This window comes from Phocoena sinus, chromosome 11, assembly GCF_008692025.1.
Source record: "Phocoena sinus isolate mPhoSin1 chromosome 11, mPhoSin1.pri, whole genome shotgun sequence".
In the NCBI taxonomy this organism is placed as follows: Eukaryota; Metazoa; Chordata; class Mammalia; order Artiodactyla; family Phocoenidae; genus Phocoena; species Phocoena sinus.
In genome coordinates, this window is record NC_045773.1 from 51092282 (window position 1) to 51118123 (window position 25842).

General features: G+C 36.5%; 1 protein-coding gene across 3 annotated transcripts in view; it reads right to left on the reverse strand.

The window, feature by feature from the left end:
- Positions 1-25842, reverse strand: part of PDCD6IP (programmed cell death 6 interacting protein) — a 62095-nt gene that overhangs the window by 12131 nt on the left and 24122 nt on the right. For 2 of the 3 annotated variants that reach the window (XR_004352068.1, XM_032647551.1), the window contains exons 6-15: positions 25631-25731; positions 23249-23365; positions 16718-16940; positions 15026-15149; positions 12817-12994; positions 8371-8482; positions 7095-7264; positions 2137-2385; positions 1651-1785; positions 371-465 (exon numbers count right to left, since the gene is read on the reverse strand). Coding sequence is in view for 2 of the 3 variants with exons in the window: in XM_032647551.1 (XP_032503442.1) it covers positions 371-465; positions 1651-1785; positions 2137-2385; positions 7095-7264; positions 8371-8482; positions 12817-12994; positions 15026-15149; positions 16718-16940; positions 23249-23365; positions 25631-25731 (1504 nt within the window). In the remaining variant the exon portion in view is untranslated. Of the gene's footprint in view, positions 1-370; positions 466-1650; positions 1786-2136; positions 2386-7094; positions 7265-8370; positions 8483-12816; positions 12995-15025; positions 15150-16717; positions 16941-23248; positions 23381-25630; positions 25732-25842 lie in introns of all 3 variants that reach the window. The other variant, XM_032647550.1, reaches the window with a different exon arrangement.

The following is a 25842-nucleotide window of genomic DNA, read 5'->3' on the forward strand; positions in this document are numbered from 1 at the left end:
GGAGCAACTAAGCCCGTGTACCACAACTACTGAGCCTGCGCTCTAGAGCCTGCAAGACACAACTACTGAGTCCACATGCCACAACTACTTAGGGCCGCATGCCAAGAACCCACGCTCCACAAGAGAAGCCACCGCTCGCCACAACTAGAAAAAGCCCGCGTGCGGCGACAAAGACCCAACACAGCCAAGAATAAAAAATAAATAAATAAATTTATAAAAAAGCAAATAAACAAACAAACACCATGGAGGAAACAAAGAAACTGCCAACTCACCACAAAAGTCTCCACATATGATTTTTTAAAAGAGGTAGCAAGATTTTTTTAAAGAAAAATACTTCAAAAGTACAATTTAATACACAAAATAAACTTACTTTAAGAGTTCATCCCTCTCTGTCTTCCGTGCAAACACTATATCACTGCATTTGTTCTGGAACCTGATGAGTATTTCAGTCAGCTCATTGTAAAACTACAAGTAAAGAACAAACACAAGTGATAAACCAGAACAATTTTTAATCTAAGAGGAACACAATCTAAAGCTCCTTTGTCAATAACAGTTAAAGTTAAAGAGCTAAAATCCTATGCATAAGAGACAGTCATACCACTTAAGTCCAGTAACTTAATATTAAATATGACCTAAGATTCCCTAAGAAAGTAAAAATAATAAAATCATCGTTAGAAAGCACTGCCACCAAAAATTAAGTGGCAACAAGTTAAAAGTTTCATGATCGTGAACAAGTTCCCAATTCCTAAAGTCAACTTCTTAATAAACACTCTAAACCTATTTAAGTGGAAGTATTAGATCTGCACATTCACTTCAGAAATGCAAGCATCATTTCAGAAACCCTCAGAAGAATTTCCAAAGGCACTCTGGTGAGTTTTCTCAGCTTATCTATTTCAACAAAGCATTTTAAACCAAATTAAAATGGCATTTTATTATCCTCTCTCTTTGGAAGGCTTTGGCAGTATTTCTATGCTCTCTTCAGAGGGTTTTACATTATATCTACCATATTTACATCAAGATAACTTTATTAAGTGATCATTATGGAGTTAAAGTACCAAAAGAAATTATGTATTTGAAAAACTTAAAAATCACTTGTTCCCTCAAAAGCAAAGTAATTGGTAAAAACAAATATAAGCATTTCCCTAAAATATCTAAAGGAAAGGCAAGAAAATACTTAAACATATTTAGTAAGCACTCTGAGTCATAAGCAGATCACAAATCTATCATAATCCGCACCACCAGCACAGAATATAAAAGCCATACACACCCCCTTCCCCACCACGTATCAGCTTTGACTACTACTCCTCTTCCCTCATAATTCACTCAGATTGGCCAACTTTCTACCCCCCAACAAAGTGTCACTGACCTTTTGACCTCTCTGTGCTAATTCCTGCTACCTGAAATGAATGCCTACACATCCTCTTTCTGCCTGGTGAAATATAAAATTCATTCTGCAAAGTTCCCATGAAATACTCCCACCTTCATTAAGCTTTCTCCCATTTATACCAAAGCTCTCAAGAGCCAAAGTCATTAAAGCTAAGAAATTCAAGACAGAATGATTTGGTCCAACTGGAAATACCAATTAACTTCCCAATTATATCCTCACATCCACACTGGTTAGTTAGCTCTTGTTTCTTTTGTGCTTCATACCTTTGTGCCCTCCTTCAAATTAGCTACGAGTTCAACAAAGTTGTCATACGCAGTGGCTAAATTCTTCAAAACTTCTTCTCTTAAATTAGCTTCATTGTTAGACTGTTTCATTTTTGAAAATTCCTGGTGTGAGACCTTGTTAAAAGAAAGATTTATGCAGTTACACTTATTTATCAAGTTACTATAGCTCATAACATTTGTACTGATACTTTCCCAACTATGAAAATCATATATGATTTCCTGCAGTTCTTACTAGATATTTACCTAATATATTCCTTTTGGAGTAACACAGTACTTTACAGCTTTCCTTAAGTAAAAATACCACAAATTCAGTGGGCATGAAAATATAACCAATAATGTTTACAGATTTCTATTAATATGTAACATTTGCAAAAAACACAATCCTAATTGGATACAGATTTAGTCCAGGTTTATCCTTCCTGTAATTTTTTTAATAAAAATCTTACTAAAGTATATAAACTTTACCTGAATATTTTTAAGAAGTCCTTCTTGTTTCTTTAGAGATTCTTGGACTTTAGTTGTAAGACCCCCATAGATTCGATCCAGTTCAGTAACAGAAATAGCTTCTTCATTTATCACACCATCTTGAGCCAGAGCAGTCAAAAATTTGCTCGTCATGTCAAAATTTACTGATTTCAGGTCATTCTCCAGCCCCTCTCTTTCCTTCTTTACTTCATCAAGATTTGTCAGTAAGGATTTTAAGACATTTACAACCTAAACAATTTAAGAAACTTAGTTTAACTGCCCAAAAAACAGAAGCCAATTTCAAGAAAGGAATTATATATAAAGGTTCACCAGGGTCAGGGAGAGACGATCTCTCAGAGAGTCAAGTATAAATTGTACATCAGGTTTATTTAGATACAGACATTGCTGTACCTTTAGTGGATTCAGATTGCAATAGCACCAGCAATAATGATAACAGATCTACTGAACATCTATTATGTGCGAGGTACTGTCCTAAACACTTTACAAATATAATTTTATGTATTCCTTACAACACCCTATAGGGTATATATTTATTACCTCTATTCCACAGATGGAGAAATTGCATCCCAGAAAAATTAAGTTAACATGCCTAAGGTTGCACAGCTACTAAAAGGAGCAGAAGTGAAATCTGAGACCTAAGCCTGCCTAATTCCAAATCAATCTCTTAACCTCGCTACACTACACTGCATCCTTGTCACGAGGTAGAGGAAAGTATATATATATATATTTTTTTAAATATTTATTTAATTTAATTAATTAATTTATTTTTTGGCTGTGTTGGGTCTTAGTTGCAGCATGTGGGATCTTCACTGCAGCACACAGCATTCTCTCTAGTTGTGGCGTGTGGGTTTTCTCTCTCTAGTTGTGGCAGGTGGGCTCCAGAGTGAGTGGGCTCTGTAGTTTGCAGCACACGGGCGCTCTAGTTGAATCGCGCAGGCTTAGTTCCCCCGCAGCATGTGGGATCTTAGTTCCCTGACCAGGGATTGAACCCATGTCCTCTGCATTGGAAGGCGGATTCTTAACCACTGGACTACTAGGGAAGTCCCCAGAAGGTATGTATTTGTCAAGTAAAGAGATACCCTATTTTGCCGACCTAGCGAGACTGAGAGAGAGAGGGACATGGAGACAGAAACAGAGATACGGATATACACGGAGAGAGCACTCGAGAGAAACAGACAGACAGAAAGCTATAAGCTGTATGTTTCTTTTATATCCTGGGAGAGAAAGAGTGGGCGGGTTCTGTATCTCTCTTCGCATCATGAGTTCTGCTTCTTACTCGGTCCAGGCAGTCTCTAACATCCACATGATTCATAAACACCCCGTTGTAGTAACAGTGTTAGAGTGTTCAAGCGCCCTCTAAGGCCACACATGAGCTGCCCCCTTTCACTCACATCTCTTCACACTTCTGCTAGGACCAGAGGGGAGAACAGCAACCCCAAGCCCTCTATTCTGCTTGCCCCAGGGATGCTTATAGAAAGAAAGTGGGGAAAGACAGGAAGAAGGGGCCATCCATGAACCCCACCTACACCTCTTCTTACCAGCAGCACTTCCAGCTCCAAAGGATCTGCTCACCTACTGCCTGTTTCTAAGAAGCTCTGTCCGGCTCTTCAGTCCACGGCCTTAGTTAGCTCCCTGACAAGAGGGTCCAGAGCGACCTTCCCATGTGAAAACCAAAGCCCTGAGGAAAAGTCTCAAGTTTCTTCTATATTTTGGCCTCTGTTACCACCGTATCTCCTAAGTGTCCTTCCTATCTTAAATTCACTCTCTTAACATGCAGAGCAGTGCAAAGAAATGGTCTTAGAGGCCCAAGAAGCATCAAACCACAGACACTCTTAAAAGGAAGGAAGAGGAGAAAGAATCATACCTGGATGGATATGGCAAAGTCTATTAAAGGGATCTAGTAGAATTTGATGTTAGACAAAGTGGAGCAAAGTCTTGCTTCCAAATGACTTCCAGGACATATTGTTAAATGAAAAAAGGTACAAAAGCGTTATGTATGGTATGTCGCATTTTGAGTGAGAAGGGAAATCAGAATATAAAAGCTATACACACACATAATATATGATATGTATCTGTGTGCATATGTATTTTTCACAAAAATAAAAGCACTAAGCACAAACCAAAAACTAATGAATATTGTTACTTACATAGAGCAGATGGGAAGAAGGTAGAAAAAGGGGTGAGATTTCTCTGCATGAACCTTTTGAATCATGAACATTCTTTTACACATCCAAAACACAAAATTAAATCAAATTGTGAATACAGAAACAAATGAAACTAGTTGTCTAGCAAAGTGAAATATGATGACATAGAAAAAAATACTTCAACTCTAACTACTCTCCCTTAGTGAATATAATGGGCTTAGTTACTGTGTAACCAAGGGCAGTTTACCTGGAAAACTCAATTTTCTCATCGCAAAACAGGAATAATAATAGTACCTATATGTCAGGACTGTTGTAAAGACTGAAACAATCCATATAAAGTGCTCAATGTAATTTCTAACATAGGCTAAGTGTTCAGTCAGTAGTAGCCATTATTATTAACTGTTAGTTAGGTTTCATGGTTTAACTCTATACTTCATGTGCGTTGAGGACTAAAGAGGCTTAGGCATCTGAGCACTCAGACAAGAACAGAGTAACAACAAGGAACAGACCAAGAATTAAGTATCCCTTATTTTGCTGAATTATAACTATTTCTGTAACTATGTGACACATTTTGTATTGGGGGTATGTAACAGCATATAAATTTGAAAAGGCTGCAATAGTTTTATCTGTTGGCATATTTAAACTGATAACAGAAACTCAACCATGACTATGACCCTATGTGAAGGTTGCTTGGCTATTAGGAGAGTAAGAAAGGTCATTTTCCTCTCTATATAAGTTATGTCTAACAAAAGTTAGAAAATGTTTAAGTAGCCAAGTGAAATAAAGCTGGGGGAGAAATAGGAATATGCAGAATTGGTCTTAAAAAATAGTCTAGTAAACAAAGCTGAAAGTCAGGAACACTATTATCTTGAAATAGATGACTGTCTCTTACAGTATAAAAACGAAGATCCTCTAAGTACCTAAAACCAGATGCCCAAACAGAACAAAGACAAATAACTAGTTAGTTATTTGTTATTGTTACTGTTCATAATGAAAGAAAAAAACAGCCCTACCTGTTATGCTTGGACCTCTTAATAAAACATGTACTTTGTATCACTTTAATAATCAGCAATTCAAATGCTTGAGTTTTTCTCATAAAAACTCTGGCTAATGTGTCACCAACTACGATGACAACTATCTGAAATAGCTTTAATAAACACATGATGTTTGCCTCTTCTGATAAAGGCACATGATGAATGAATATTTAGAACATTGAAAATTGTTGATTACCTCTATGCAGAAAATCTAGTTTCAGTAAAATAACTTCATATTGACTATAAAAGTTTTCTTCCCCTATGTAACACCACTGTGAATTAACAAAGCAGCTATTACTGAATAAAATAACATATCAGTACATGCTCATTCTGATTTTGCTTAGCAAGAACCATTTTTGCTTTTCTATAGAAAGCAGGAGAATAAAAGGACAAAAGCCCTATAAGTTCTGAGTCATGCATGTGACACTAAAAAGAAAAAACGAGGATACTAAACAGAAATGTTTTTTTCTAAAATAAAAAGGGGCCAGAAAGTGTTGCTGTTCTATGGGTCTGCAGGCTCTGTTCTTCACAAGTTAATCTTCTAACCACCTTCCTTTTCTCCCCCACGTCCTCAAAGCATCTAACTGACAGTCACTGTTCCCTCAGGCACCCCTGCCTTGAGACGCAAGCTCTGTGCCCATCCACCAGCGCCGTCTTCTCTTCACTTCGGGGGCTGCTTCCACAGAACCTCAGAAACCGCTCTGGACACACCCACTCACTCAATCTTCTCGGATCCTACACATGTCCACTTTCCTGCCTGTCTACTGTTCTCATAAAGTGCCAATTTCTTAAGCCTCCTAAGCCTAAGGAGCTCCAAATGCTGAAACATAACTACTTCGTCACCTAAATTCTCACAGTATAGTTGCGACACTTTTCAATTTCTACCCTGTATTACAGTAATCCTTGTATACGTCTCATCTTCCACACTGGATCGTGAATTGAAGGTAAAGGCTGGTTATTATGTGCATCTAGCATAGTGCCTTACACAGTAGCTATCCATTAAGTCTTGGCTGAGTAAATACATGAAACATTTCTGTGCAAAGACAAATAAGGAATGACAGTGATAACTTCTGAGATCTACTATTCCAGGAAATTCACCTTTTTCAATAAGTTTTCAGCGCTATCTCTTGCCCTTTGGCTTATTTTCCTGTATGCTTCGGGTCTCCTCTTCGCCTACACAACTTCACAGTGTTCAGCCCACACTCCCCTTTTGGGACTTAGCGAATCACACGCCCCACTACTGATTTTCTCCTTCCTGTCACCAGTAGAAATGTCATGATGACGTTATCCATTTATTAGATTAACAAGCACACCTTGACAACTTTCCCTTCAGAGGTACTCCCAGTGGAATATGGTGGAAGGTGGTATAGAATGATGTAAGAAACAAAGAATCTGTGGTCAGAAGAGTATCTGGCCAATCCAGTCCTTCCACTTCAAGGAAGTTCCTATACTTCCAAGCCTCTCCCTTTTATAAAATTTGAATTAAACCTGTGAACATATGAGGTACCTAGAATACAGTACCCAGTTCATAGGAGACATTCAATAAATGGAAATTATTACTACAGGACAGTAGTATTATTAATATAATTACTTTTTACACGGTGTATATATCATGCTACTCTAAACAACCACCTCAATGTACATCAGCATTTTTAAAAAGATGACAGTAAGAAAAAAAATTGGTAATTCATTGTATATAATGACTTGAACATAGTTTTCATAAGCAGATGATCACCCACATCAAAATGCATGTCCTCACCTCGCTGCCCTGCATGGTCTTTGCTGGGTTAGCAGACGGGATGGCAGCATTCAGCTCCAGCTCCGGCTTACACAGAAGTGCAATGGTGTCCCGGTGAGCCTGGTAACGCTCTTTCACCTGTCCATCTGCTTGCACAGCTTTATCCAAAACAGTTCTGAAGTTGCTTCCCTCTGTGGAGGGAAAAAAAAAAAAAATGTTACCAGAGCACAGTACTGATTTTAACAGTAATGTATATAAGCTGGTTGTACTTTTAATTCTGTTCTCCAACTTTACTTGTTTCCCCCTTCGATAAGTCCCAATTCACTAGATAACAGAAACTGAGCTCCTATTAGTCTTTGCATTTTCGGTTTTGGAAAAATGACAAAATCAATTATAAAGCAAAAGCACAGTTATATCTTAAAATACATTTGCGGTTACTGTCCACCAAATAAAAGCCAATCAACATTAGTCTAATCTTTTCCTACAACGTGTGAATATAGAAAGATAACATTTACTCCAAAAATTGTTACAACTTACTTCAAAAGTATTCCTCTCTCAAAGGATCACTCCTTAAATCTGACTTAAAAGAAAGGCGGATATATTTTTAGAAAAATCTCAATAGTATTAATTACTTTTACAGAGAAATAAAACAAGTCTAGACATCATTTATCTTAACAAGCACAAAATCTTAATATTCAAAGTCTTAAAAATAACAATTTGGGGCTTCCCTGGTAGCGCAGTGGTTGAGAGTCCGCCTGCCGATGCAGGGGACGTGGGTTCGTGCCCCAGTCCGGGAGGATCCCACATGCCGCGGAGCGGCTGGGCCCGTGAGCCATGGCCGCTGAGCCTGCGCGTCTGGAGCCTGTGCTCCGCAGCAGGAGAGGCCACAACGGTGAGAGGCCCGCGTACCGCAAAAAAAAAAAAAAACAATTTGGTTTCAGGTTAACTGTTAAAACCTCATCTTTTACTACCCACTACTAAGTGAAATGAAATTACAAAACCATATATATAATATAATCTCACTTATGTTTTTAAAATATGCATAGAGCCTGGAATAGGAAATGAGTATTACAGGATCATTTCAATTTTTACTTTCTTAAGAATTCGAACTTCTCATAATGAACGTCGATTACCTTTGTTATTTTTTGTCTTACACGGAACTGAAGAAAAACACCTGGATTTTCATAATAGCAGTTTCAATAAAAACACGTTTACATCAGAGCCTACTTCAATCAAGCAAAAAACGTAGATCCAAACAGAACTTACTCAAGTCAAAGTCATTTATGCACATTCTTACCTGCTCTTAAGGGCTTATAGAGTTCATTGGATGGCGTCCTTTGCCAGCGTTCCTTGAATTTTGCTCTTAAATCATTGTCAGTTGTTTCTTCTTCATCCAACAGTCTTAATGACTTTTAAAAAGAAGGTAAAGCAACAATGAAATATTTCTGGTGTAAAAAATTTAAAACAGTTTTTAAATGATCATACTCAATACAGGTGAGAATTAGTGAGCTCCTACAGTACTGGTTAGAATATAAATTAGTACAATAATTTCTGTTGCAGAAACCCAAGTTATATTTAACAAAAACTCTTGTAAAAACTTAAGACTAGGTTAGCCATTACCTTACTGAGTAAAATTAAGAAGACTAAGAGATTATGCACATCCATGTACCAAGACTACTTTGAACAAAGATGTTTTTAAGATTAAAACAAATAGCCTTTAGACCACTGAAGCCATAAACAAAACAGAGAAAATTGATTAATTCATGAAAATAAAAGATTTAGACTTCACTCCCAATACAACAAACTGAAAATTAACATATAAAAAAATGCCTTTCTAATGCATAGCTGAGAGGACAGGATAGTAGAGCACCTGAAACACAAGTGCTAATCCAGTCAATGGTATCTGCTAATTCTTGATAGCTTAGAGCAGAGGTCTGCAAACTTTTGTGTCAAACATTAGGGTAAATATTTTAGGCTCTATGGACTATAGTTTCTGTCAAATATTCTTCTCCTTTTTTTTTTTACAATTCTCTATAAGTGGTAAAAATCATCCTTAACGAGTGAACCATATAAAAACAGGCCACAAGGTAGAACTGGCCTACTGTCCATAGTTCACCTCCTACACATTCTCTAATGGCTTAGAGTGTGAATTTAACAGAACATGAATAGGAGACAAGAAACACAGGTGGAGTTAATAAGAGGAGGAGGTTAGATCAAGGGCACGATCTTCCCTCAAACTGGGTCACTTCCAAATGGGTGACTCTCGGTGGACAAATTTTTAAAAAGGAAAACTGCCCAAGAGAAGGGAACTTAGAACTGAAAATCATAAAACCTGTGTGACACAAAGTCCTAAGATGAATTTCAGAGTAAAAGATTAACCACAAAGAAAAAAAAAAAGAAAAAACCCTCCAAATTGACAGTCTTAAAATACAGGAACACACCAAAACAAAACAAAAACAAAACAAAAAACACTGAAATAAGAGGAACAAACCACAATTAGCAAAATATCAGCAAAAATAACAAATCATGAAACCAAACCACGAAGGCCACAGATACTAAGATGATAAAATAAAGAAAATAAAATAAATATATTTACTACATTTAGAATAAGAGATAAAAGTATGACAGGAGAAAGAGAATGAGAAGAATTGAAAAAGAACCAAATAAAATTTCTGGAAATGAAAAAAATAAAAAGTTAGGAAGTTAATGGATAGTTAAAAACTGCTGAGATATAACTGAAGAGAACCAGTGAACTGTAAGACTGACCAGAAGAAATCACACAAGATGAAGCACAGAGCAACAGAAAATACAAGTGGTTAAAAGACCTGGAAAATAAAGGGAGAAGATTCAACATCAGAGATCCAGAAAGAGATAATAATGAGAATAGGGAAAAAGCAATATTGAAAGAAGTGAAAACTAAGAACTTTCTGGGATGGATGAAAGACACAACTCCTCAAATTCACTGGATCCAACAGAATATCAAGCAATTTAAATGAAAATAAACCCACACCCAGACACATCACAATGAACTTTAAAAAAGAAAAATAAGTGTACAACTTCCTTGCTGTTAAAAAGAAAAGAAAAAAGAAAGAAATGGAGGAAACTCAATAAAACCAGGAAAACGTAAGGGTGAGGAGGGACAAAAAAAGAAGGAAATCAAAAGAGTGAGACGAGTAGAAAATACAAAATATAGAAGAACATGATTCCAAATATATGAATAATCACAGCTAATATATACAGATTTAACCCTCTACAAACAGAGATGAAGATTGTCAAACTAAAAGAAAAGGAAAAACCTTACTATGCGCCATTTACAAAAGACACAACCACAAGGACACACAAGTTGAAAGTCAAAGACACAACAAGAAAACTACAGACCAATATCCTTTATGAATATAAATGCAAAATGCTCAACAAAATACTACCAAACCAAATCCAGCAGCACATTAAAAGGATTCTAGGGCTTCCCTGGTGGCGCAGTGGTTGGGAGTCTGCCTGCCGATGCGGGGGACGCGGGTTTGTGCCCCGGTCAGGGAGGATCCCGCGTGCCGCGGAGCGGCTGGGCCTGTGAGCCATGGCTGCTGGGCCTGCGTGTCCGGAGCCCGTGCTCCACAGTGGGAGAGGCCACAGTGGTGAGAGGCCCATGTACCGCAAAAAAAAAAAAAAAAAAAAAAAAATGGATTCTACACCATGACAAAGTGGGATATACTAGGAATACAAGGGTGGTTCACATCTAAGAATCAATTAATGTAATACTCTGTATTAGTAAAATGAAGGGGAAAAAACCCATATAATCATTGAGATACAGAAAAAATATTTGACAAAATCCAACACCCCTTTATGACAAAAACACTCCAAAGGCATGATTCCGTTTATCTGAAATGTCCAGAATAAATAAATCTATAGAAATCGAGATTAGATTTGTGGTTGCCAAGAGCAAGGGGAAAGGGAGAATGAGTGACTCAACTCCATGAGGAGTTAATGGGTACAGGCTTTCTTTTGGGGGTGATGAAAATGTTCTGAAATCAGATTGTGTTGGTGCTCACACAATACTGTGAATGTACTAAAAGTCTGAAGAGGTTAAAATGGTGAACTTTTATGTTATGTGAATTTTATCTCAAAAAAAAAAAGACACATGTAGTTGTGAGATTAATATAGGTGATTTATTAAAAGAACCAATCTTGGAAATGAAAACCAGGAAACAAACAATAAGGCACAGCTAAACAGCCAATTAATAAGCTGGATGGCTAGCCTGAGACAACCTCCCAGACAGAACAAGAGCACAAAGAGAAAACGTAATAGAAACTTTAAGAGGTGTGGGACTTCCCTGGTGGCCCAGTGGTTAACTCTCCATGCTCCCAATGCAGGGGGCCTGGGTTCGATCCCTGGTCAGGGAACTAGATCCTGCATGCCGCAATGAAGATCTCGCAGGTGGCAACAAAGATCCCGAGTGCTGCAGCTAAGACCCAGTGCAGTCAAATTAATTAATTATTTTTTTTTGAAAAAAGAGAGAGAGATGTGAAGAACTGACCCAGAAGCACCACAATCAATCTAACAGGAATTCATTAGGAGAATGGAGGAAAAAAGAGTAACTGAAGAAACAGAATCCATGAATCTAAGATGGAAAAGGCCCAACAGCTCCCAAGCAAGATAAATTTATCATTTAAAAAATAAATTAGTGGACACTTTAAATTTTCTCAAAATCAAGACTAAAATTAAATTTGCAACCACAGAGATAAACACTCAAAAACAGTATCAGCTTCACAACTAACAACTTACTTAAAATGAGACTCTCCAAGTACAACTGACAGAATAACAGTGACTCTGACTCATAAGGCTGTTAGGAACATCAAATAAAATAAATAAAAATACTTCATATTAAGATAGGCAGACAACAGACATATCATATACACTAATAAAGCCAGTTTTTCCTTAATTATGAGATGAGCTTTTTTTCACATTAATATTTGTTTTATTTTAGTTAATCCTTTAAATAACCCTGGAAGGTATATATTCTTATCCTCAAGGTTCACACTGTCATCTCTGCCCCCAAAGTACTTGGATATGATGTAAATACAACATCCTCTGATAGTTAACTGAAAGATCAAAATATGAATTAAAGCACTGAGAACAGAAGTCACCTAAAAAAGATGTGACTCCTAAACTGACAAAAGCCAAAATAACCAGCCTGAATATATTTATAGCTAAAGAAACAAATGTAGCAATTAGGGGAAAGAGGTGAAAGCACAGTAAAAGGAGAATAACATTGGCAAATAGTTGTCTTTAGCCAAAAACTTGAGTGTTCCATTCTTATTGATAAAAAAAATCTCCTTTCTACTAAAAGATAGGTATAGTCGGCTTATAAAACATTTGATAGCCTAACTTCCTTAGTCTGATTCGTTGCTCACCAGAGACCTAATCTTTCATAGGAAAAAAAAAATCATTAATTGTGAACAGTTTGTGTGACAGTAATTTCTCACAGTATACTAGTTTTACACAATGGTCGTACGAGTTTCAGTAATGTGCATTTATATACCCTTAAGACACATATGACCCCATTTTCACTCACTCAGAATTCCTCTTGAGGCTGAAGAGCAGACTCTGTCTGGGCCACAGCAAAGTCACCTAAATGATGAGTGCTACCTTGTAAAACCCAATAGGAAGAAGCCTTGAGTCCTAATCCCTGCTGGATACCATGGGGCTGAAAAGTTTTTACTTGAAAAGCAAATCTCTTAAAACATACCTCATCTAGGATTTCTCTATTTCTTTGTAGAAGTTCAGGTAGCTCTTTGATCAACTGATCAACAGTCTGGACGCCTCCCTGTTCAATCACAGATGTGGACTTAGTCAGTATAGACTGAGGTACAGTATCTCCAGATATATCTTCAATTGCTGCTGGAAGATTAAGTGAAGCTAACACCCTGAAAAAATGAGATAGTATGTCATCTAGAGGTCTAATCCTCCTTTAAAACACTGATATCCTGTATCCAAATCAATAGCAGCAGAGTTAGCACTCCAAAAAAGTGGGTAAGCCCTGTCAATGGAAACATAAAGCAAAAATAGAGGAAAAACAGAAAATCAGTGATGATAAAATTAAAACAAAATCATTAAAGAGTTAAGTTAGGTTCACAGTTCAGAACTGAAAGCTAAAAGGTAAGAAATATGCATTAAAATATACTAGATACCTTTGGCTCACAGGTAAATTTAACTTCTTTCAGTCTAAGTAATTAAAAGTCAAAACTTCTATTTTGAAAATGCAATCTTTTATCACACTCCTGATTGTTATACTGTCAGTGACAAAACAGAAGTAATACACAAAATGGTTATAATTTCATATCATCTAAGCAAAATTTCAAGAGTACATAGTTGGTCTATGTATTAACACAGCATCTTCATCTGTTCTGTTTTGTGGCACAATAACTATTATTCTATTATTTCATTTACAAAATGGAGGGGATGTTGGAGTAAACTTATGTTGCTTTCTCACTGGAAAAGGTAAAATGAGGTCAAAACCTATGCATTCATCAAAATTAAAAACATGAAAAAGCAAACAAGACTAGGAAAAAATTCTCAGTAACATTTCTGATAAAGGACTTGCCTCTAAAATATGTAAAGAACTCTTTAAAAATTATTAAGAAGAAAAACTCAGTTTCTAAAAATGAGCAAAAAGATTTCAACAGACACTTCACAAAGATATATGAATGGCTAATAAGCACATGAAGAGTTGCTCAACATCGTCAGTCATCAGGGGAATGAAAATTAAACCACTATGAGATACTGCTACACAAACACTAAAATGGCTAAAATTAAAGAGATTGACAATCCTAAGTTCTGATGAGGATGCAGAGCAAGTGCATTTCTCACACAGTGCAGGAACAATGACTTTGGAAAACCATCTGGACATTTCATGCGAAGTGAAACATACACTAACCATACAACTCAGCAATTCTAATCCTAGGTTACTTATGCAAGAGAAATAAAACATGTCCACACAAAAATCTGTACATCAATGTTCATAACAACTGAAACGTCCATTAAAAGGTGAAAGAATTAACAAACTATTTAACCATAAAAAGGAATACTGCTCAGTAATAAAAAGAATCAAACTGATGCATAAAACATAGATTATGCTAAGTGAAAGAAGCCCAACACATTTTTAATATATACTGTTATATGCTGTGCATACTGCAAGTATTGCATATTATACATACTGTAGCAATACTATACACCGTATATAATGTACTATCAATATATATCATATATAATGTACTATTTACTGTATATAATATACTATATACTGTCATGTACATATTGCACATGCTATAATGATTACATTTATAGTAAATTGTATAAAAGGTAAAACTAACCTATGGTGACAAGGAGCAGATCAGAAGTGGCTAGAGGGTAGAGGAGGAGGAATTGAATGGAAAAGCATGAGGGAATTTTTTAGGGTGATGGATATGTTCTCTATCTTGATCATGATGCTGGTAGTTACATGGGTATACATATTTATCAAAAAGAACTGAACTATACACTTAAAATGGGTGTATTTTATTGTGTGAAAATTATACTTAATATATTTTTTAAAACAACGTATTATTTTCTTAGCTTCAATCCACCAAAAACAAAAACTGTTTCAGAATACTGAACGTACATGTATCTTAACCTTGAAAGTTCAGTTCTACTTCACATTTCCCTCAAAAAAAATCCCCTAAAATACAAATTAGTGGTCAAATATTTTCACTTTGTTTCAGTAATTAAATTTCTTCCAACTATAATATATTTGCCAGGGTTCAGTAAATATAGTGTCCCCAAGAAATGTGTGTGTATTTGTTATTTCAAATATCCTTGACATTCAGCTCTGAGCTCAGAAAACTACAACGTTCATAAATAATCAATCAGGAAACATCAGAACTTTAGAGATAAATTTATGAAAGTTAAGCTCTACTGACCCATTTGCCAAAGTGGTGGCTTCTCTCATTTGAGCAATTGATCTGTTAACTAAATCAGCTTTCCTCTGACCACAGGCAGCCAAAGACTGCTGCACTGACACAGGAACCATCTTCTCAAACAGATCTAAAATTAGGAATTAAAATTTCAAGAAAATTTTAAGACAAAAACTCAAACTGTAAAGTGACTACTCATATTTCCTTTCCAATATTCACATTAAAAGTCTACAGATATTTAAAGAACAAAACTAAATCACTATTGAAAATACGATGAAGAGAATTTTTAGATCACCATATTCGTGGACAATGATAACGAAAGCTTTTTCTTTGAACTTAATTTTCTTAGCTTTTAAAGATGTGTTAGTCATTAAGTTTAAAGGATCTTTGGTGAAGATCTACACAGGAGAAAACAATGCTTATTTGTTGATGAAACTGAGTGGGCCACAGTGCTATGGTTTCCAGCTCTACCACTTCCTGGTTCTGTAACCTTGGGTAAATGGCTTAACCACTCTGCATCAGTATCCTTATCAGTCAAATGGGGATAATAATAGTACCTGTCTCATGGAGTTGTTCTGAGAAATAAATGAGCTAATATTTGGAAAGTGCTGAAAAGAGTTTCTGGTACATGGTAGACACTTTGTGTTTGTTAAATAGAAATAAGTACAGTTATCCCTTGGTATCTGGGGGGATTGGTTCCAGGACCCCCAGCAGATACCAAATCCGTGGATGCCCAAGTCCCTTATAAAAAATGGCACAGGGGCTTCCCTGGTGGTACAGTGGTTGAGAGTCCGCCTGCCGATGCAGGGGACACGGGTTCGTGCCCCGGTCCGGGAGGATCCCACATGCCGCAGAGCGGCTGGGCCCATGAGCCATGGCCGCTGAGCCTGCGCATCCGGAGCCTGTGCTCCACAGTGGGAGAGGCCACAAGAGTGAGAGGCCCGCGTAACACACACACACACACACACACACACACACACACACACACACACACACAAAAGGCACAGTATTTGCATATAACCTACACATATCCTCCCAAATACTTTAAATCATTTCTAGCTTACTTATGATATTTAATACAATGTAAATGCTATGTAAATAGTTGCCAGAGGATGGCAAATTCAAGTTTTGCTTTTTGGAACTTTCTGGAAATGTTGTATGTGAATATTTTTCAATCAGCAGTTGCTTGCATTCATGGCTGTGGAACTATAGATACAGATGGCCAACTGTAAAATAACCACCCAATAACTTAGAATATTATCCTTGGCATCTCAGCTAGAGGCTACCATAATATTGCATATACCTACAATATTCAAGGATACTATAACATTTGATACAACCATGACTCCAGAAGTTTATATGTTTAAAGTCATATTTATGTATGTTTATTTTTATTAGCAGAATCTTAAATAACAAATGTTAACATAAAGACAAATGCTCACTGAGGTCGTTATCATTACTCAGACACAGTTTCAAGTTTTCTGACTCTGTTGTATATATACTTCATGCTTTACTACCATTTACTTTCCATCTTAAAATTTCACTGTAATTTTTATTCTCATATTCACTTTGAACAACATGAAAGCAAATTATATTCAAAACACACAATCGCCAATTATGTGATTTTAGCTACAAAAAGTAGATTAAACTGCAGAAAATATAAATAAGATTAAAGTGCCTCTGAACAGTTTGACATACCAGTGAATTTCTGGCTGATGGGTACACTGACTGGCGTAGATTTCACAAGTGTGGCTTTGCCAATAGGGTCTAGATCTTTAAGGTCTGGAACTCGATCATGATAAATGAAGTCATTATCCTTCTTTGCTGCAGTAAGGGCACGGTTGATTTTGTCAGAAAATTCCTTCACATTGACATATTCATCATAGCGAGATGCCACTGTTTTAATCAATTCTGCCGCATGCTAGTTAAAATGTAAAAAGAAAAAGAGAATATTTTCTTTCTTTTTTTCAACCAGGTATCCAAGCACTGTTTTCTTAAAAAAATCTTTGAGGATTGGCATTACTATAAGTGTGGTCAACAGAACAGCCTAGAAATTCTCCCATCACAAAATACCAAAATATCAAAAATGAAGAATAATACAGAGCAGATATCCCTTTAAAGACATGAATGAATTACCAAGAAAATAAAAGAAATCAAAACTATAAACTGACATTGAGGAAAGCTGGCTCTGGCTGTTGGGTATTTCTGTACCCAAAGGACAAGCTATTAAAATGCATTAAAAGCCCTCAGGGAGACTTAAGACACGGGTCTTGAAACTACATAAGACAGAAAACTAAGACACATCCCTTTCACGCTCCACATGAAGACAGTAACCTCAAAGGGCTATACCCGTGATGAAAAGGATGAGTCAGAAAAAAATTATGCAACATAGGAAATCAACAAGGAAGCATGCTGTGTCAGCACCAATAGGAATTTTTTCTTTAAAGGCTGCCCTTGTGATACATAAGATGAACACATGCCTCACATAAAGTTAGGGTTCAAATTACTCAGGTGGTATTAGGTATAGTAACACCAGATAAAATAGACAATAAAGTCAAAAGCATTATTAGGGATAAATTCAATATAAAACACTTTCCAATTTGCCAGAAAGATATAAAACCTCTTAAATATTGTATTTAAAAGCCTTTATCGGGCTTCCCTGGTGGCGCAGTGGTTGAGAGTCCACCTGCCGATGCAGGGGACACGGGTTCGTGCCCCGGTCCAGGAGGATCCCGCATGCCGTGGAGCGGCTGGGTCCGTGAGCCATGGCCGCTGAGCCTGTGCGTCCGGAGCCTGTACTCCGCAATGGGAGAGGCCACAACAGTGAGAGGCCCGCATACCGCAAAAAAAAAAAAAAAAAAGCAAGCCTTTATATAAACAATTATAATGAAAAATTGATAAATCTACCCAGCATTAGAGTGGAAGATTTTAACATTCCTGTCTCAGAAATAAATGGAGTAAACAAAAAATGTGTAAGATTATAGAAGATCTGAACAACACAATTAATGAGTCTGATTTACCAGACATGGAGAACCCTGGGCTCCACAGTTAGAGAATACATAATATTCTCAGGTATATAAAGACCATCTATATAAAGCGACCACATGAAGAGATAAAGCAGTCTAAAACACCAAAATTACAAGAAGGGTTTAATATTTAAAAAGCTACTTATGTAATTCTCCAAATAATAAGTTTTAGTTTAAAAAATCAAATTATCTCCAAAGATGCTGAAAAATCATTTGATAAAATATTCACTCTTGACAATTTTTAAAATTTTAGTAAAATAAAAATAGATATCCAGTTCCTTAACATGTTAAAATCTTAACCTCCAAAGTTAATCTCATGCTTAGCAGAAAAATAAAAGAAACATTCCTGGAGTCAAAATAAAACAAAGATCACCAGTATTGTCATGAACATAGAACACAGAACATGTCAAAATAACCAGACAAAAGGATAAAATTAGAGGTATAAAATTTAGAAAAGAAAAGGAACAATTATTATTTACCATCTTTTGCTGGTATATATTTGTATACCAGCAAAAGCTAAGAGAATTAACTACTCTAAATAAGAGATAGCTTAGATTCAAAATCAACAGAGCGAATACAGATAACCACCACTTTGAAAAGATAATTAAAGAAAAAATCCATTGTTAACTAGCAACAGGAAGACAAAATATCCAGGAATAAATTTTAAAATATATGTACAAGATTAACATGAAATAGAAACAAGGATAACCAAAACAAGGAAAAAAGCTATACCTTTACTGTAAACCAAGAGATGGGAAAATACACATATTTAAATCACTTTTTAAAGTGATCTGTACATCAAATTTGATTTGTAAATGTGGTCAAACGCTCCCCCAAATTGAAAAATTATTAGGAGCATAAGAAATGCTGAATACAGCAGAAGAAACAGGGGAAGGCTAAGGGCCCCACCCTGAGGGGAAAGTGCTTAATTAAGCAAATCTAAAAACAATGAAACGCAATGAGGTGACAGCTGCCAGCTCAAAAATAACGGTAAAGCCAAATGGCCTGCCTGGAGCCACCCAGGGGTCACAGGAAAAATGGAATACTGAGGAGCCTGGTTCCAAGGAGCTGCTGAGCACAGAGGCAGATAATTACAAGGGCAGGGATGCTGGGGGAAGCAGAACAGAGGACTGAAAGTGGGGAGAAGGAGGAAAGGGGATGAGCACTCAGAAAATGTCAACAAAATACAAACTCTGAAAATAGATGCATCACCTGGAAAAGCAAAGGCTGTGAGGAACTCAGGGAAATACAGGCACAGAAGTGGAATCCTTCCTACACCAGGCTTTGAGAAGCAGAGAGGAGAGGAGGAAGGGCCCTACACAAGGAGGCTGGGAAAGATACCCTGCAGTTCCCCCACCCAGGAACCTCTTGCTATTCCCCGACTAAAATCAAGCTCATTCAAACACAAGTGACTGAAAAGGCATCCCATCTGCCTCAACACTAAGAAACCATAAGGAAAAGGATGAAAAAGAACAGTTTAACTTTCCAACAGATAATGAAAATTCACTGAAGAAACGTTGCCACAGGGAGTTCCCTGGCAGTCCAGTGGTTAGGACTCGCACTTTCACTGCTGTGGCCTCGGGTTCGATCCCTGGTCGGGAAACTAAAATCCCACAAGCCTCGCAGCACAGCCAAAAAAAAAAAATAAAGAAAGAAAGAAATATTGCCACAAAGCAAAGAACACAGCATACTAAAAAAACTAAAATAAGCTAAAAACTTAAGGATGCAATCACAGTACCAAAGACACACAAAATATGAACAGAGGACCAGATGGCCCAGATAACAGTGGGTGATAGATAGCAAGAAAATGTGAAACGGGACCTGCAGAACTCAGGAAAGAAAGTGAAGAAAACTAGGAAAATAGTTTAAGGAAGACTGTAATATTTATGCAAGGAACATGAAAGAGATAGCAGACATCACAGAAATCAGTGTAAGAAACATACAAAACAAGAAAAAGTGAGGACAATTCAACATGGCAGTTGGGGAGCAGAGGCCATTACAAATTAAAAATTCATGAGACATATCAACCAAATGCAACATGAAGACCATGTATGAATCCTCAATTTGAACAAACCAACTGTAAAAACACATTTTAGAAAAAATCAGCGAAAGCTAAACTATGTTTGGATACTATTAGATTACTAGAATTATTAATTCGTATTAATTGTGCTAGATCGGATGACACTGTGGTTTTAATTTTTTTAAGACTTACATATACTGAAGTAACTTAAGGATGAAATGATACATAAGACAGCTGAAAATACTCCAAAAAAATAAGAGGGGAAGGGGAAACCTGAAACGCAAAGCAAAATATTGATAATCACTGAAGCTGGGTAATGGATATTTGATGATTCTTACTTTTATATATATATATTTTTGAAATTTTCCATAGTAAATACTTAAATAAAATTCATACAGAAGCATAAACAATCTCCTTAATATCTACAAGCTACTATCATAACAAAGAAAAAAACAATACTTTCACAAAATCAGTTTTATCCTCTCATTAGGTCCCTCATTAATGAATTAAACAAATTCATTTATTGTATGTATGTATGTATTCATTCTATCTGAGTCACATTTTTTTATCTATATAGAGTCATCCCTCAGTATCTGCGGGGGATTGGTTCCAGGACCTGCCACAGACACCAAAATCCAAATTCTCAAGTCCCACAGTTGGCCCTCCGTACCCAGACTCTGCATCTGCAGATTAAACATAGCACACGACCAGCATTTGGTTGAATCCATAAATTCAGAACGTGAAGATACGGAGAGCCAAATATTTATTCACTGAAATAAACCTGCATATAAGTGGACTTGGACACGTCAAGCCTGTGTTGTTCAAGGGTCAACTGTATTTTTATGTCTTTTTGAAGATCATACCTTGGCAACTTTAGAGACTCCACCAGGATGATCAAGGGGACCCACCTTCTGGAGCCAAATGAACTGCACTGTCCAATAAGCGCACTTCATGAGCTGTGTAAGTCCAGGTTCAACTTTTCTTGGCCCCAGAAGTGAATCACAAGCAACAATTTTTCCCTTTGTTATTTTACCTACTGTTGTGATATTCCTGACTCTTGTGATTTTGTTTTTAATATCTGGTTTGCTCGTGACTAATAAGCTTTTCCCCATTATTGTTAACAATGATTGCAAAGCTGACTGAATGGTGCAACCATCAGGTACATGGGGCAGGAGAGACTATGGAGAATATGACTTGCTGGTCAACTTTTTTGTCTGTTTTGTTCTGTTTGCCTATTTCTGAGCTCAAATCAAGTAGAAAAATATCTCATACTTCATGGAAAGAGGAGCAGCCCTTGGAGATATGAATCAGTAAGTATTTGTGTTCTATATGTTAACTTCTGACCTATGACTAAAGGTGTAAAACTGAAGTCATAAACTCTTGTGTGTCTATAACTGAAAAAAGTCTTCATCTCTTGTTATGTTGAGTTTGAAAGTTTCCTTTTTCCAGAGGGGTTTTAAAAATTAGATTAAAATTTCAAAAGAGCCTCTTATATAACTGGTTTATAGAGAATAAAGGCTTATTTGAATATAATAGTCCCAGAATTCCCCCAAAATAAAAAAGCTAAACTTCTGTAAAACAAACAGCAGTGCTCATCACCCAGTCATTATCCAGTGCAGTGGCTGACCAACACTGCTCCCTGAGAGAGGAATTCAGGATGAAAAACAAGATGAGGTACTCTATGCTTTCGAAAAACAGCCCCCTTAGACAGTTAGATGCGTATCTCAGGAAGAATTTTAATGAAACCAGATTCCCACATCTTCCCATACATAGAAAAACACTAAAATCATTAACTTGAGATATCTGTTCTTTGTGACTAACAGTAATGTTACTGAGACATAAGCCTGACCGATTGTACATATTCCTTAGCCAAAATCATATATAAGCTGGTTTCTCCCGTACCTCTTCAGAGTGGTTTCCCAGAGCTACTGAGAGGCTGTCTCCCAGGCCACAGTCCTCAGTAAAGTCCCTGAATAAAACTTAAACTCCAACTCTTATGTTGTGTGTTCTTCTTTCAGTAAAAACTCCTAGTACTCCTAATACTTTAAATATGCTACCCTGAAAAAATCTCTCCCCCAGAAACCCCTTTCTCAGAAGCATTTTCATATAATGCTAAGTTATTACAATCAAAGTGAATCCCTGGAAAAATAAAGTATGTTTGATAATCTGAGTGTGTCCGTCTCTGATTTTGTCAGTGTGGAGGTGTGGAGCATAATACAAGCATACATTTTATTTTTTATAAAACTTGGGTTTTTTTCCTCATGAAAAGACTAATTAAACTGAACTTCCTAAATAAGACTTGCATGTATCTTCTAATACCAGTCCATATTTAAATTTCCTTAACAGTCCTCTTCCTACCCTCTGCTTACCAACCCTCAAAATACAAACAACTCATGTAAACAGCCCTTGCCCCTGCTGCAAAGTTGCCCCAGATGTCACATCAAGTTTCTCAACACCCAGTGCTGATACAACAGCATAGAAGATACTCTGCTGATTACCAAATCTATTTATGTATCTATTACCACTGTCCTTTTCAAGCTGTGGAATTGTAATGACCCAATTTAGACCAAGGCTAGGCCACAAGTTAAGTACTCCACATCCTTTCTGGAGCATATAATTAATTTAGAATATTTTATATTACAATAAACATGGATAAATAAAAGAAAACTGAATGCAAATTTTGCATGAAATTTTTAGATAAAATATGAGACTTCAAAAAGCACACAATAGGTATAGCCTAGAAAATAAAAACAATCACCTGACTCTGTTGACAGGGGAAATGAGTGGGAAAGGTTTTTACGAGCAAACTTGGGAATCTCACTAAAAAAAAGAGAAATCCGGGCTTCCCTGGTGGCGCAGTGGTTGGGAATCTGCCTGCCAATGCAGGGGACATGGGTTTGAGCCCTGGTCTGGGAAGATCCCACATGCCACGGAGCAACTAAGCCCGTGAGCCACAACTACTAAGCCTGCGCGTCTGGAGCCTGTGCTCCGCAACTGGAGAGGCTGCAACAGTGAGAGGCCCGCGCACCGCGATGAAGAGTGGCCCCCGCTCGCTGCAACTGGAGAAAGCCCTCGCACAGAAACGAAGACCCAACACGGCCCAAAATAAATAAATAAATTTATTTAAAAAACAAAAAAAAGAGAAATCCAAGTTACTTAAATATTTATTTCTGAGAAACTCACCTGTAACCTTGCAATCTCTTCTCCAAATTTCTTCTGCTGTTTTGCCAGGATAGACTGGTGGTACTCAGCATAGGCCTGCATGATACAGTGCTTTGCAGCCAAGACAGGAAACACCTCCTGGAAATAAAAATACTGACCAGGGGAGAGTCCAACCACACAAACCACCACAGACAACATGGGATGCAGGAAGAAAAAGGAAAAGGAGACAGAAATTAGAATCACCCCATTAATGGTTTAGAGATAGGTTAGTCAGGTGTAAACAGAGAAGACCACATGATTTTGCATGGACTGGATTCAATGAATTCAGTTTTTTTCTTCCAATTAGAATTAAGGTTTGGGTTCTTTTCTTTTTTAACTGTTAAATGAAGCCAATTAAGCTTTTACAATTCACTTTAATTGAGCCATGAAGTCAACATTTTGTTTACAAAGAAGAAAGGAAAGCATGCATTAGAAAGAGAAGTAGAATGGACATTCACAGAGGAATACCAAGCACAGGGCTTTAGAAGCTTTCTTGTGAGCCCTTACCCAGCCCTTAAGAGTTAACTAAACCACCATTACTCACATATACTAATGAAATTGCTCTATAGCTGACTGTTTCAACATGTTTAAAAGACAAAAGACAGTAAAGTAAGTTCCCTCTTAAATTCATGTCCTAAGAGACTTTTTTAATAAAGATGATTTTTAGCCATATAAAAATTACTCAGTATCACATACTCAAAAACACATAGCAAACAGACAAATGCACTAAGCTAATGACTAATATGATAAAGTGCTATTTTGCCCTAATTTGTTTTGAAAAAAATTCCAGTCAAAATTAATTTTAGAAGATCCAAAAACATGAACCAAAAAAGCAGAGGATCTTCTAAAATGTCAAATCCTAGCCTATAACCTCATTGTTTTTAGGAAGTACATGCCATATAATATCCAAGAAATATACTAGACAATCACTGTCTAGACAAAAAAATAAGAGAATCAAAAACTGAATTACTACCTTGTGAGCTTTCCTGTCTCCCAGTGAATAATTTCCTAGCTTCCTGGGTCACTACTTGCAGATATTCCAGTTTTATAACTAGAATATGAAAATATCTTATGAGATTTATTAGTAAAAAGGCAAAAAATAAAAGACATCTAAATCTCAAACTGTACTCATGCCAGTTCTCAAGGTAAGTCTGGAGCAACTTGGTACTTAAACAGGAGATTTTCAAGGAATACCAGGATTGGTGCAGAGGTAGTTTCCAAGTCTTTGTAGGTGACATTCTTCTCTTCGGGACAGGACTGAACTAATGGCCCAACAGGATGTAACGGTACACTGTGCAGCTGATCATGAGGTCTTCCAGATGAAAAAAAGGTGAGAGGAGATCCCAAGTCTCTTTTTAAGAGCAACACTATTACTACCCAAGAGTCCTGGGCAAATTTCTACTGATCTCTTGGTGAATTTTAAATCTCCAGGAATCTTCAAATTCCCTAGTGCTCATATTCTGACTAATGTGTTGATGTACTTACATGCTTTTTTATTTCACCACAAAATTGTCTGCAATTTCATAATTTATAAAGATTCCTGAATGACTTATAAATCAATAAATTTCCCTACAAAAGAGCATGTAACAAATATCATTTGCTATCATACAGACAAAACTAATTCCTTGAACGTTTCTGAAAGAAAGCAGTTGAATCATACTACATTTCAGTCTGTAAGTTTCCGTTTTTAAGCATTCTGAATTTACTTCTTAGTCTAATCATCTGCTTTGTCATTTACAAATGATCATCACTGACTAGTCTCTTCAAATGCCACTTCAGAAAGGTTTATATTAAAACAATTAATACTTCCTGTGATACATGGTTTTAGATGGTTGTTTTCCTTAGCTGTCCAATAGCAGCCCAATTTTCTAGCCCTGTTGGCAAAATTTAATTCTAATCAAAGTACTGGATGAATTTGTTAAGTTTCCTTTTCCTTTTGTCTTTATGTCTGTTTCTGCGCTTTAAGATTCATCTCTAAGAAAACAGGACAATAATTAAAAGGGTGAATAATCAACATGCTCAAGTACTCATGCTGTACCAAATAACCAATGATTCAAAACTACACAATGCCCTGATGTGATAAAATTACTGGAGACAGGTGTTCAAAATTTTCCAGCAAGAGTTTTAGCTCGGAAAAACAAGTTTAGTAAAGAGTGGAAGCAAAGGCATCCCCTAAATATGAAAGAGAATTTGTCATGCATCTTAAATAAAAAAACTGTTTCTACAAATATACTCTACAAATGCCTCTCCTTAAATTTCAAATTTCTTTAAAAAACATAATTTTTAATTTGCTTTTTATATACAAAAATGTCCAAATATTTCCACATGCAAAACAACCAAGTATTTACAAAAACAATAACTGACCTTGGGGAGAGTATCTTTGTACTGACACTGTTTAAAAGCATCACCAAAATAATCTGCAGCCTGATTAGCCAATTTAGCTATGATAGCATCTTTCATTTTATCTGGAATAAAATATTAAATTGACCATTATAATGAAAATAAATATAAAATAATCTGATATATCATAATAACTCAGTATAGACATTGAGATCACAAGTTTGTACATTTGTCTT